Here is a 12,044-nt window from a genome sequence, read left to right on the forward strand (position 1 = left end):
GTGAGACTGGTTGGGAAAATTCTATGGAGAATCCTAGAAAGTTACTAATTCAACTAAGAGATCCATATGAATTTTATAGCTAGTGATGTTGTGATCCTCGAAAACTCAATGTGTAACAGGTACAGGTTTTGAATTATTCACCACTCCCACGATTTACCTGAAACTCTGTGTCTTCCTCAAAATGCTGTAATGTTCTCGTTAAGAACTAATGATCTAGATCAGTTGACTCTTTATCTGTTTCATAAAAATGTTACTTTATTCCTCTAACCCTTATTAAAGAAAATGTAATGACCTTAAATAGTGGGAATAAAGAAGCAGAAGGGTGTTATTTAGAATCAAGTCAAGGGCCTACTAAAATTATTCCCCCTCCTCAGCTGATCTCACAGATGAGAACTGATCTCTAAAAATGTAACTTAACTGATGGGGGAACATAGTGGAATTGGTTTGGGGTTTTAAATAAATGGTCAAGTTCCATACAATTGTTTATTGCCTTATTGTTCATCTTAAATGTCCATGAGTTTTATGATGACTTTTAAGAAACAGATTTTACTTTCCATTTGATACTTACTGTGTATCTCCCTTCCCCTATTCAGCCTCTTTTTTCTTTAAAGGTATTTAATTTGGGTTGACAGCATATTTTTCCCCTCCTTTACTCTTTAAGGTAAATATGTTTAAACGCCTGTGCGTATATAGTAATGCAAAATCCTTAAAAGGTCTCATTAAGTTGATTGATTTTGTTGCGTTGGCAGAGTGAAGATAGTCCGAGTCCCAAGAGACAGCGCCTCTCTCATTCAGTCTTTGATTATACATCAGCATCACCAGCTCCCTCACCACCAATGCGACCATGGGAGATGACATCAAATAGGCAGCCCCCTTCAGTTCGATCAAGCCAACATCACTTCTCAGGGGAACGATGCAACACACCTGCACGCAACAGAAGAAGGTTAGTTGATTACAATGTATTTCTTAAATTCTCTTCCATTGATAGATTTGTTTTGTTTTGTTTATGTCAACAAGCATTTTTTCTATAGGCATTTTATAAACATTCATACACATTCACATGAAGAAGGTGACATTATTTATAGACTTCCACACAAGATCATGAGAGTTCATTTAGCTTATGGTTGACAGGTGAAGAAATTCAAAGAGGCTAAAGTGATTTACCTAAAATCAATCCATGCCATCATATATGCATTCAGCTACTTTATGGTTTAAGGTGTTTTGTAGGCTAGCCTACAATCCTGATTACAGAAAAATGAATTTTATAGCTTACAACTGTAATGAAATACAGAAATCCTAGAAATGAGATACTCTTTTTTAGTCCATTCCTATTTCTTGTGTATCCTTAAGGCAGTTGGGAACTTAATTAGGTTTCTTATAAAACCGTGGAGCCTCTAGTACAAAAGAGTGACTGAAGTTTACTTCAGTGCTCAGTCCTCTCTCTTAATGGGACTTGGCCCCTGTCTTTCTTTCCTGGGGGAATGTATTTCTTCTGAGCTTCTTCCTCTTTAGTTGTGGCCTGAGTACATACATTTCTTATTCAGGGAAATCGTGAATCCTTGGAGTGAGGCAGCTGTTCGCATGTCCAGTATGTTGGTAATCTAAGAAATATTGAAGGTCTGGAGTTAGGAAGGTGTTATGGACTGAATGTGTCTTCTCAAAATTCATAGTTGAAGCCCTAATTCCCCAGTGTGGCTGTATTTGGAGATGGGGTCTCTAAGGAAGTAACTAAGGTTGAGTGAAGTCATAAGGGTGGGGCCCCCAATCCAATAGGATTGGTGCCCTTATAAGAAGAGACACCAGAAAGCTCACTCGGTCTGGCATGTAAGGACAGTGGAAAAGGTGGTCATCCTGCAAACCAGGAAGAGAGCTCTCACCAGAAACCAGCCATGCTGACATCTTGATCTTGGACTTTCAGTCTCCAGAACAATGAGAAAATTAATTTTTGTTGTTTAAGCCACCTAGTCTGTGGTATTTTGTTATGGCAGCCCTAGGAAACTAATAATGAAGGATCTTAAAACTACCATTCTTTGTTCTAAATGAGACAAAATAAACCTGTTTCTGAGTTATGTTCTGTTGAGACCCTAAGACTTTCATATTACCTGGTGCGTTTTTACCCAATTTTATGGGAATGTTTAAAATAATGTATGTCAACCAGGTAAAATATTTTATAGCTGTTAAATACAGTAGCTGAGACAATATGGTTGGTTGTTTCAGGGTTACAACCTGAGCATCTACTGTAATCTTTCCTATTGTTTTATGGTGAAATGTGTCATGCTTTCAAAAGAACCTGTAAAACAAGCATACACTTAAAAGGGTAACACACGGGGTGCCTGGGTGGCTCAGTCGGTTGAGCGTCCGACTTCAGCCCAGGTCATGATCTCGCGTTCCGTGAGTTCGAGCCCTGCGTCGGGCTCTGTGCTGACAGCTCGGAGCCCGGAGCCTGTTTCAGATTCTGTGTCTCCCTCTCTCTCTGCCCCTCCCCCGTTCATGCTCTGTCTCTCTCTGTCTCAAAAATAAATAAACATTAAAAAAAAAAAATTAAAAAAAAAAAGGTAACACACAAGTGTACCAACACCCAGGTTAAAATAAAACATTGTTGGGGCGCCTGGGTGGCGCAGTCGGTTAAGCGTCTGACTTCAGCCAGGTCGCGATCTCGCGGTCCGTGAGTTCGAGCCCCGCGTCAGGCTCTGGGCTGATGGCTCAGAGCCTGGAGCCTGTTTCCGATTCTGTGTCTCCCTCTCTCTCTGCCCCTCCCCTGTTCATGCTCTGTCTCTCTCTGTCCCCCAAAAAATAAATAAACGTTGAAAAAAAAAATTTTAAATAAAACATTGTTCCTACTTCACAAGACCCTATTCATCCTTCCTAAAGGATAAACTCTGTCCTGTGATTTGACGACATTCCTTTAATACTTTCTAATACTTATGAATGTATTCTAAAATGATGTAATTTTAGTTTTTGCTAATTTTACTTTCATTTAAATGTATTCGTTTTTTACTTTGTTTCCTAAGCATTCTATTTTTAATGTGGGTAGCAGTAGTTCTCCATTATATTGATATGCCATTGTTTATGTTTCTATCTACTACTGAGTAATGGTGATGTTCAGTTTCTTACTATTATAAAGAGTGTTATTAGGAACCTTTCATGTACACATTTCCTCGTGTACATTTGGAAACATGTCAATAGTGTATAAGCCTAGGAGTAAAGGCTCTGGGCCAGCAAGGGAATGTCAGAAGTGTCTGTTCCAGATGGTAGTGGTAACTAGCTGTGGGTTCTAAAATTGAAGAGAAGCTTTGTGCTCTAAGGTCATGGAAACACAAGGGGGAAGGATAGGGAGCACTTAACCTGGAAAACTTAACTATGGGCTTATCCTGCCTAGCAGTCTGTTAGGATTCCTTACTCCGTTCTCCCTTTGATATTTTATTGTAGGCTAGCTAATACACTTAGTTGCCAGATATCCTCCCAGAAGCAGGCCGTGCAAGTAGATGTAATATCCAACAACAGTCTAACGTAATTTCAGATACAAAATGAAAGAAGGACGCTAAACTCAATAAAACAAAGAACTTGAAGAAACCGTTAATAGAACAGACAGAATTTTTGAGTAAGTGTAACATGAGAGAGATGCAAGAAGATACTATATCCATAAAAATCAACTAGAAACCTTACTTGGTAGAATTTAGAATTCGTAAATATGTAGAAAAGGTGTCCTAGTTTCTGGAAGATCAAGTGGAGAAATTTTCCCAGATATAGTGTAAAAGGCAAAATGAAGTGTGGATAAAAAAAAGTTTAAATATAGAGACCGAGCCATCAGTTCTAAGTAGGTCTAATAATATTTTCAGATGGAGACAATTGAAGGGACCTCTTAAAAAAAATTTTTTTAAGTTTATTTATTTATTTTAAGAGAGAGAGTGTGAGCAGGGAAGGGGCAGAGAGAGAGAGAGAGAGAATCCCCAGTGCAGGGGCTCAATCCCATGACCACGAGATCATGACCTGAGCTGAAACCAAGAGTCAGGATGCTTAACCAACTGAATCACCCCGGCGCTCCTCATGGGGGGACCTTTTTATTCTATTTTAGTCTTTTTCTTTTTTTTTAATTTTTAAATTTTATTTAAATCTAAGTTAACATATAGTGTAATAATGATTTCAGGAGTAGAATTTAGTGATAAATTGCTTCTGTAATAATAAACCCAGTGCTCATCCCAACAAGTGCCCTCCTTAATACCCATCACTCATTTAACCCATCCACCCACCCCCCTCCAGCAACCCTCAGTTCTTTGTATTTGAGAGTCTCTTGTGGTTTCCCCTATGTTTGGGACCTTTCTAAAGAAATAATGCAAAATCATTTCCCAGAATGTAAGAAAGACTGAGTTTTGAACAGGATTTGAACTTTCAGAACATACACGAAGGACAAATAAAAAATTGACAAATATTCCAAGACAGAAACTTTTTTGAGTTCTGCTAGCTTCCTTATCATCTAAGTGTAAAGCCAAAACATAAAAACATTTCAAATATTCAAAGACAAAATTGACCAGCAAGAAATCCTCCTTGAAAGAATTATTAAAAATTATACTCTCCCCAGGAAGCAGAAGAATAAATGCAAGAACTATGATTCAAGACCATTGGTTGGCAAAGGAAACAATGACATGCTTTTAAGTCTGAATAAGGTCTGTTTAAAAAAGAGAAAGAAGGTGGCTCAGTAGGTTAAGCGTTCAACTCTTGGTTTCAGGTCAGGTCCCGATCTCACAGTTTGTGAGTTCAAGCCCCGCATTGGGCTTCACGCTGATAGCTTGGACCCTGCTTGGGATCCTCTCCTTCTCTCTCTGCCCCTCCCCTGCTAGTGTGCATGGTTTCTCTCTCTCTCTCAAAATAAATGAACTTCAAAAAGACTAAAAAAGAGAAAGAGGGGTGCTTGGGCATATCAGTCAGCTAAGCATCTGACTCTTGATTTTGGCTCAGGTCATGATCTCCCCGTTCATGAGATTGAGCCATGTGTTGGGCTCTGCACTGACAGCATGGAGCCTGCTTGGGGCTCTCTCTCCCTCTCACTTTGCCCTTCTCCCTCCTGCTTGCACACGTGCTCTCTCTCTCTCTCTCTCTTAAATAAGTAAACATTTAAAAAAATACAAAAGAAATATGGAAAAGATCTGCACATGAGATGGGGACAGAGAGAGAAGAGTGTATTAAGGGTAATTACTAGGAGAATAGAAATACAGAATGTATAGCTTCTATACATTGAAACAGATAGTATATCTAGAAAACTCCATCTAACAAAAGGCAGGTAAAGAGGAGGGAACAGCTTTGGGCTATTTACAGTTGATACACCTAAAATAAAATGACAGTACGATAAAGTCAACTGAAAGAAATATTTGTCCATATTTTATCATTTCTTATTTCTAGATTTTCCAGTTCTGCTTCCTAAATACTCTGTCACAAAGACATACCTACCATTTAACGAGGGGCCATATAGTGAAGATACAGAGACATACATGTCAGCATGAGGACTTGGATCTTAATTTGTGTTTAGTGTGAATGCTGTTGAAATTATTTTTGAGTAGAGAAGTGAGAACAAGTGGCAACAACAGAATAGAACAATAATAAAAGGGGACCTTAAAGTTTGTGTATAGATTGAATAGATTTTCAGGAGATGAATGATCTGAGCACATACATTCTATTTTGATTTTAAGGTACAAATTTTTTCCCATGTTAACATCTAGTAAGGACTTAGAATTGATGGTATATCTTGGTTTAATTAGCAACTTTTCCTCTTTTTAGTGATACATAAAACAGTCCTTTATTTTACTTTTTTAAGATTTTCTTTTTAAGTAATCTCTCCACCCAGTGTGGGACTCAAACTCACAACCCCAAGATCAAGAGTTCCTCACGTTCCACCAACTGAGCCAGCCAGGCGCCTCATAATACAGTCCTTTAAAATATCTGTACAGATACAAAAGATATGTGCATACACATGAGTTAGTATATGTAGATACATTTTCTTGTTTTGTTCTTTTAGGGAGGCTAAAAATAGTGATTCATGTGTAGGAGTAAGCACACCTCTCTTCTGAATACCATTCTGCAATTAAAAGAACCAAGGCTCTTTGGAGAACTGGTTAATTCCAGAACTGGTGTAGGGAAAATACAGGATGAGGGAGCATGTATTGTGGTGCCAGATATTAAGGAAGTACTCCAAAGGATAAGAGATGTAGTGAAAGGACACAGGAACTAAACAAAGTGCACAGAGTTGAAATAATTTGAACAACAAAAACAGTAGTGTGGATTATAACCCAAACAATAAAATATCTGTGAGTTCATACTGATTATAAATAACTGAATAAACAAAAGTGGGAGAGAAGTGACAGTTTTTCCTTACAGAATTCCAATCAATACATGTAGAAGAAATGAGGGGAATAGGAAATCAACATTAGAATAGTGTAATAATGATAGCTGAATATCCATTCATGCATGCTAAAATTATTGGCAAAACTTTCAGCAGAAGCAGAATGTTTGCATGTTCTCAAAGTAACTCATCCCCAAGTATTTGGTAATTACAAAAGGAAGAATGGTGGTTTTGTAGTAGAGGGTTTTGGCAGACACAAGTTTAGCCAGATGGTCAGTGATCCATGCATATGTCCCAGTGATGCATATCGATGTCATGTGCCCCTAGATAGGGTGCACTGAAATGGGCAGAACATCTCTGTGGTATCCTTTCCAGTAATATGTAGCATCAGATATATCGTGAGAAAACTCAGACAAACCCAGGTTGAGAGACATTCTGCAGAGTAAATGTCTTCAGAGAGGTATCAAGGTCATGAAAGATAAGGAAAGACAGGAACTGTCACATTGAAGAAGATTAAGGAGCTATGACAACTATCTGCAATAATGAGATCTTGTATTGGATTCTCAACAGTGGGGATATTGGTGGAAAAATTGGTGAAATCTGAAATGCGCTCTGTTGTTTAATAGTACAGTACCAAGGTTTATTTCTTAATTTTAATAATTTCTCTGTGCTTATGGAAGATACTAGCATGAAGGAAAGCTAGGTGGTGAAGGGTATGCAAAAAAACTATGCTAAAATTATCTCAGAACATTTAAAAAGTGAGTTCTAGGGCGGATGGCATCTTAAATTCAATGATATATAATATGTAGATTTTGAAGGAAATATATGTAGACTTTGCAAAAAGAGACATACTAAAAATAAAGATAGAGGAAGCAGTTAACGGAACAAGAACCTGGGGAGTGGTATCAAGAGTACTATTGAAGAGTTAATGTCGCCAAAGAGTGTCCTTGTTCTCTTTAAGATTGGGCAGTTGGGGGTGAGAAGATGCAGATTTAGAAGTACAGAGGTGACCTGATAATCCGTGAAGATTGCTGAGGTGGCTGTGTGCAGCTAGGTCTGGAAGGGGGCTGTTTGGCCTCTTTTGCCCAATGTAGAGTACATTTTAATGAGGCTGCTTTTTTGAATTGCATTGGTGCTGAGCCATTATAAAAAGCAGTGGAGATAAATTGTAGAATTGTAGAGAAGTAGAAAATGGAAGTCTCACAGTAACAACTTGATAAAATTTGTGTTTCACTTTCTTGATTCCTTTTTTTTTAATTGAAGTAAAGTTGACACACAGTGTTTCAGGTATATAACACAGTGATTTGACAAGTCTATATGTTATGCTTTGCTCATCACAAGTGTACCTACCCTACCATCTGTCACCATACAACACTATTACAATACTATTGACTATATTCCCTATGCTGTACTTTTCATCTCCATGACTTGTTCATTCCGTAACTAGAAACCTCTACCTCTCCCTCACCGTTCACTCATTTTGCTCCCCCTACCCCACTCCCCTCTGGCAACTACCAGTTTGAGGAACTATGTCTTTCTGTATATCTTAGCCAGATAGACAAACATGAAGTGCCCATTAAGCACATGTGGAATACTGACTGGCAAGATACATGAAAATTAAAATTTATTATATGTTTATAAGATAAAGGGAGCAAAATAGTGGGTCAAAACTGTAAAATTGCTGATATTTGACTACTTTTGCCTATACAAAGGGCAGTTTCATACAATTAAAACAAAAGACTCATTAGTGGGCTATTGATTTCTAAGTACATGCAGAGCTGAATACCAGTTTTGTTACTTTTTAAAAACATACATTCTGTTCAAATTTATACGTTTTCAGAGCTGATGAGGAACCATAGCAATTATTTAGTTGCTCAGGCGTTTGCCCTAGCATAAACTGCTGATGGATTGCGAGGAGAGACAATATAGAATCCTCATGGATTGATTACAACAGTAAATATTATAATGACTTTTTTGACATTTGCTATATTACAGTCCTCCTGTCAGGCGCCAGAGAGGAAGAAGGGATCGTCTGTCTCGACATAATTCCATTAGTCAAGATGAAAACTATCACCATCTCCCTTATGCACAGCAGCAAGCAATAGAGGAACCTCGAGCCTTCCACCCTCCGAATGTATCTCCCCGTCTGTTACACCCTGCTGCTCATCCACCCCAGCAAAATGCAGTAATGGTTGACATACATGATCAGGTATAGTAACAGAATGTCCAGGAAATACAGATGCTAAAAGTTGGTGGCAGTTTATTTGAGGTTGGTTTTTGTTGTACATTTATTTTAATTTTACCTGAAAGGAAACGATCTTCCCTAAATTGAGGCTGTTTTAGATTCATTGATTCATTCTTAAGGATTGAAATTTAAATTCTACATAGCTGAAAAGAAAGTTGAACTTTAAAAAATGAGCAAGGTTATGAAAGCTCAGAATGGCTTCATGTAATAGTTGGTTTGAAATGACTGATGACAGGATTAATAGGAGATAGCAGACAGCTAGTGGTTTGAATACATATGCCTATTTTCCTCTCCCTTCCAGTTTCTTCTGGAATAATTCAGTGGGAGAGACAGTTGGATGCGTCTTGGCTTATAGGTTTACATGGGTCTCCAAAGAGATGACAGGTAGAAGGCTTCATTTCCTTTTGTTCCTGCCAGGAACTGAGGGACTAATTGAGAAGAGGGCTTGCCAGTCTTCAGAGCCTGTGAGTAAAGATCAGAATTGTTTGTATTTCTGTGGAGTTTCTGAAGTCAAAAAAACACAAATCTAGATGTATTCTAATAAAGTTGCTGAATTTTCAGGATGAGGAAAAAATCAAGTTTATAGACAGAAATTAACAAAGGAAAGAGATTCAGATTAGCATCCCTTTTTTTCATCTACACTAGAGTGTGGAAACAAAAAATTGAAAGAAAATATGATCTCCCAGGCACCATCTTCTATCAGACTTGTTTTTCCCTTGTGTTAATGAAACAGTTCAAAAAATTTATCATGCAATAAGAAGTTCTAAAAAGAAAACATTTTCTAGACCACATTCTTTGTGGTCATAATCTGATACAACTATAAATTATAAGTTTGAAAATTGATTTAAAAAATGACACTGAAATATTTGAGGCAGATTATGATTAAGGAAAATTAAAGGAAAAATCCTATCAAAGTCATATGCCTAGAACTGTTTTCTGAGAAAATTTTATAAACCTTCGTTATTTGTTTTAAAAATTGAAAATAAATGAACTAATTGCTTGAGTAATTAGGGGGGAAAATAGAGTAAACCAAAAAGAATTGAGAAGAATAAATTACTAGGAAATATAATTAAAATTAATAATATGGAAATCTGTTTTGAAGCAGCACAAAGGAAACCCAGTCCTGGTGCTTTGAAAAATTGATAAGAATGACAAGCACCTTGTGAGCTTGGGTAAGGAGAATAGAACAAATACATAAATAGGAGTAGGAATGATAAAAAGATCTATATCCATACACATAGGAAACATTCAAAGAATTTTCTTCAACTGTAAAATAAAAACAACTATTTTATAAGGGGTGTTGGAAGAATTGAATTATTTTGATCATTTAAACTAGTACCAGTGATAAGTACTCAGGTATTAGCTTAATTAACTTTGTTGTTAGCTATTATAATGAAAGTCTATATATAACTCTGGGGCAACAGAAAATGTGAAGTTCCAAAACTGAACCAACAATAATAGAAAATTTTGAATTACCACATAAGTGTGAAAGCTACTTAAAGATTTACCGTTGAAGGAGTACAGTGACCAGATGGCTTCACAGATGATTTTTCTAATCTTTAAGGAACACTCATGTAATAATACACAAATGATTCTAGGCTTTTCTTAAGACCAGTTTTCTGATTACTTTATGAAACCCACATCATTTTAATATCAAGAGTAAATAAAGATAATAAAGTAAATAAAAATAATAAAAATAAAATGGGGATTGCTATCTTTAGTTTCTGTGGAAACTATCCCCAAAGAACGATAGAAGAAAACTCTCGAATACACAGATTTTTTAAAAAAATTTTTTAATGTTTATTTAATTTTGAGAAAGAGAATGCTAGCAGAGGAGGAGCAGAGACAGAGGGAGACACAGAATTCAAAGCAGGCCCTGAGCTGTTAGCACAGAGCTGGATGCGGGGCTCAAACTCACGAACCGCGAGATCATGACCTGAGCTGAGGTCAGATGCTCAACCGACTGAACCACCCAGGCACCCCCACAGAAAGATTTTCTAAGTAGATGTTTAGAAATACAATCTAGCAATGTATCAAAAAGAATAACCTATGAATAAACAAGGTTTATTCCAAATAAGAGGATAGCTTAATATGAAAATATTCATATTACATCAACAAATAATAGGAGAAAATGATAGTGATTTTATCAGAAGATGTTGAAAAGTCAGTTAAAATTTAGTATAAAGACTCTAATAAGATAGGACAAGAAGGAAATTACTTAAATATAATAAATAAAATTATCCTAATTTTATCCTAATTGGCCAGCAATGAATCAGCAACTAGCAGTGTTTATTCTGTCCATTTTTATTTAATGTTATATTAGTTCTACCAAATGTAATAAGATAATGTAGTAATGGATGTAAAGCAGTGAAAGAAATAATTGTATTTTTCTCCTCGTTGTGTAATTGTAGAAGAAAACACATACTAATTTGAGAGGATTTGATACATTGCTCAAATACAGAATATATGTACAGAAATCAGTAACTTTATGTCCATCAGTTGGTGAGTAGATAAAATATGGCATATCCATACAATGAAATACTCACTTAAATGTGTGGTGAAGTACTAATTCATGCTACACCATGGATTAACCTTGAAAACATGCTAAGTAAACCAGTCACAAAGGGCCACAATTATATGAAATGTCTAGAATAGGTAAGTCCATAGAAATAGATGAATTCTGTTCCCAGTATTATTATGGAAGCTAAACCAGGACAGAAGGCAAGAAAAAGAGTGTAAGAATAAGAACAAATAACACCATCACTATCTGCAGGTGGAATGATGATAATGCATAGAAAATTGCAGAGCATCTTAGATGAACATTAGAATTAAGAATTGAACAGATTGATAGGTTACAAAAACAACTGTCAACAATCAGTTGTATTTTTCTATACCAGAATCAAACATAGTAAAAACTTGTAAAAAGATATTTTTATGCTAAACAACCCAGATTGTTTCAAGAGATAAGCTGTGGTGCTGAAGGTGAGGAAGGGTGATGCAAGTGGCAGTTACAAACTTAGAGGTCTTCTAATTAACTGCAATATGTAAACCATTTTTGGATTCTGATCCAAAAAAAGAAAACTGTGTTTAAAATTTTTGATATTGATGACACAATTGGAATTTTCAACTAGAATACTTTATTTTTAAGGGATATACTTTATTTTCCTAAGGGATGTTAATAATGTTATTGTGATTGTGTCTTCCAGGAATACGTACTAAAATATTTATTAAATGATGGATTCTTGGGATTTGCTTCAACAAAATACAGGAAAGGGAGAAGTTGATGGAAGTTGATGGGTTAATGGTTTTGGAGGCTGTTACATATGGGGGTTCATTACACTACTTTTGAGCATGTTTGAAATTCTCCATAATATTCAAATAAAAAAGTTTCACTGAAAAGTCAAAATACTATGAAGGAAGTTATGCAACAATCTTAGCAAAAGATGTTTAAGATTTCTATGTAGA

The 12,044-nt window shown here is 36.3% G+C and overlaps 1 protein-coding gene across 11 annotated transcripts in view; it reads left to right on the plus strand.

Annotated features, from left to right (window-relative positions):
* RNF38 (ring finger protein 38) overlaps positions 1-12,044 on the plus strand; it is a 126,264-nt gene that overhangs the window by 97,931 nt on the left and 16,289 nt on the right. For all 11 annotated transcript variants that reach the window (XM_053204936.1, XM_027039446.2, XM_027039447.2 and 8 more), the window contains 2 exons: positions 750-943; positions 8,330-8,543. In XM_053204936.1, coding sequence (XP_053060911.1) covers positions 750-943; positions 8,330-8,543 — 408 coding nt within the window. The remainder of the gene's footprint in view (positions 1-749; positions 944-8,329; positions 8,544-12,044) is intronic.

Source organism: Acinonyx jubatus, chromosome D4, assembly GCF_027475565.1.
Source record: "Acinonyx jubatus isolate Ajub_Pintada_27869175 chromosome D4, VMU_Ajub_asm_v1.0, whole genome shotgun sequence".
Lineage (NCBI taxonomy): Eukaryota > Metazoa > Chordata > Mammalia > Carnivora > Felidae > Acinonyx > Acinonyx jubatus.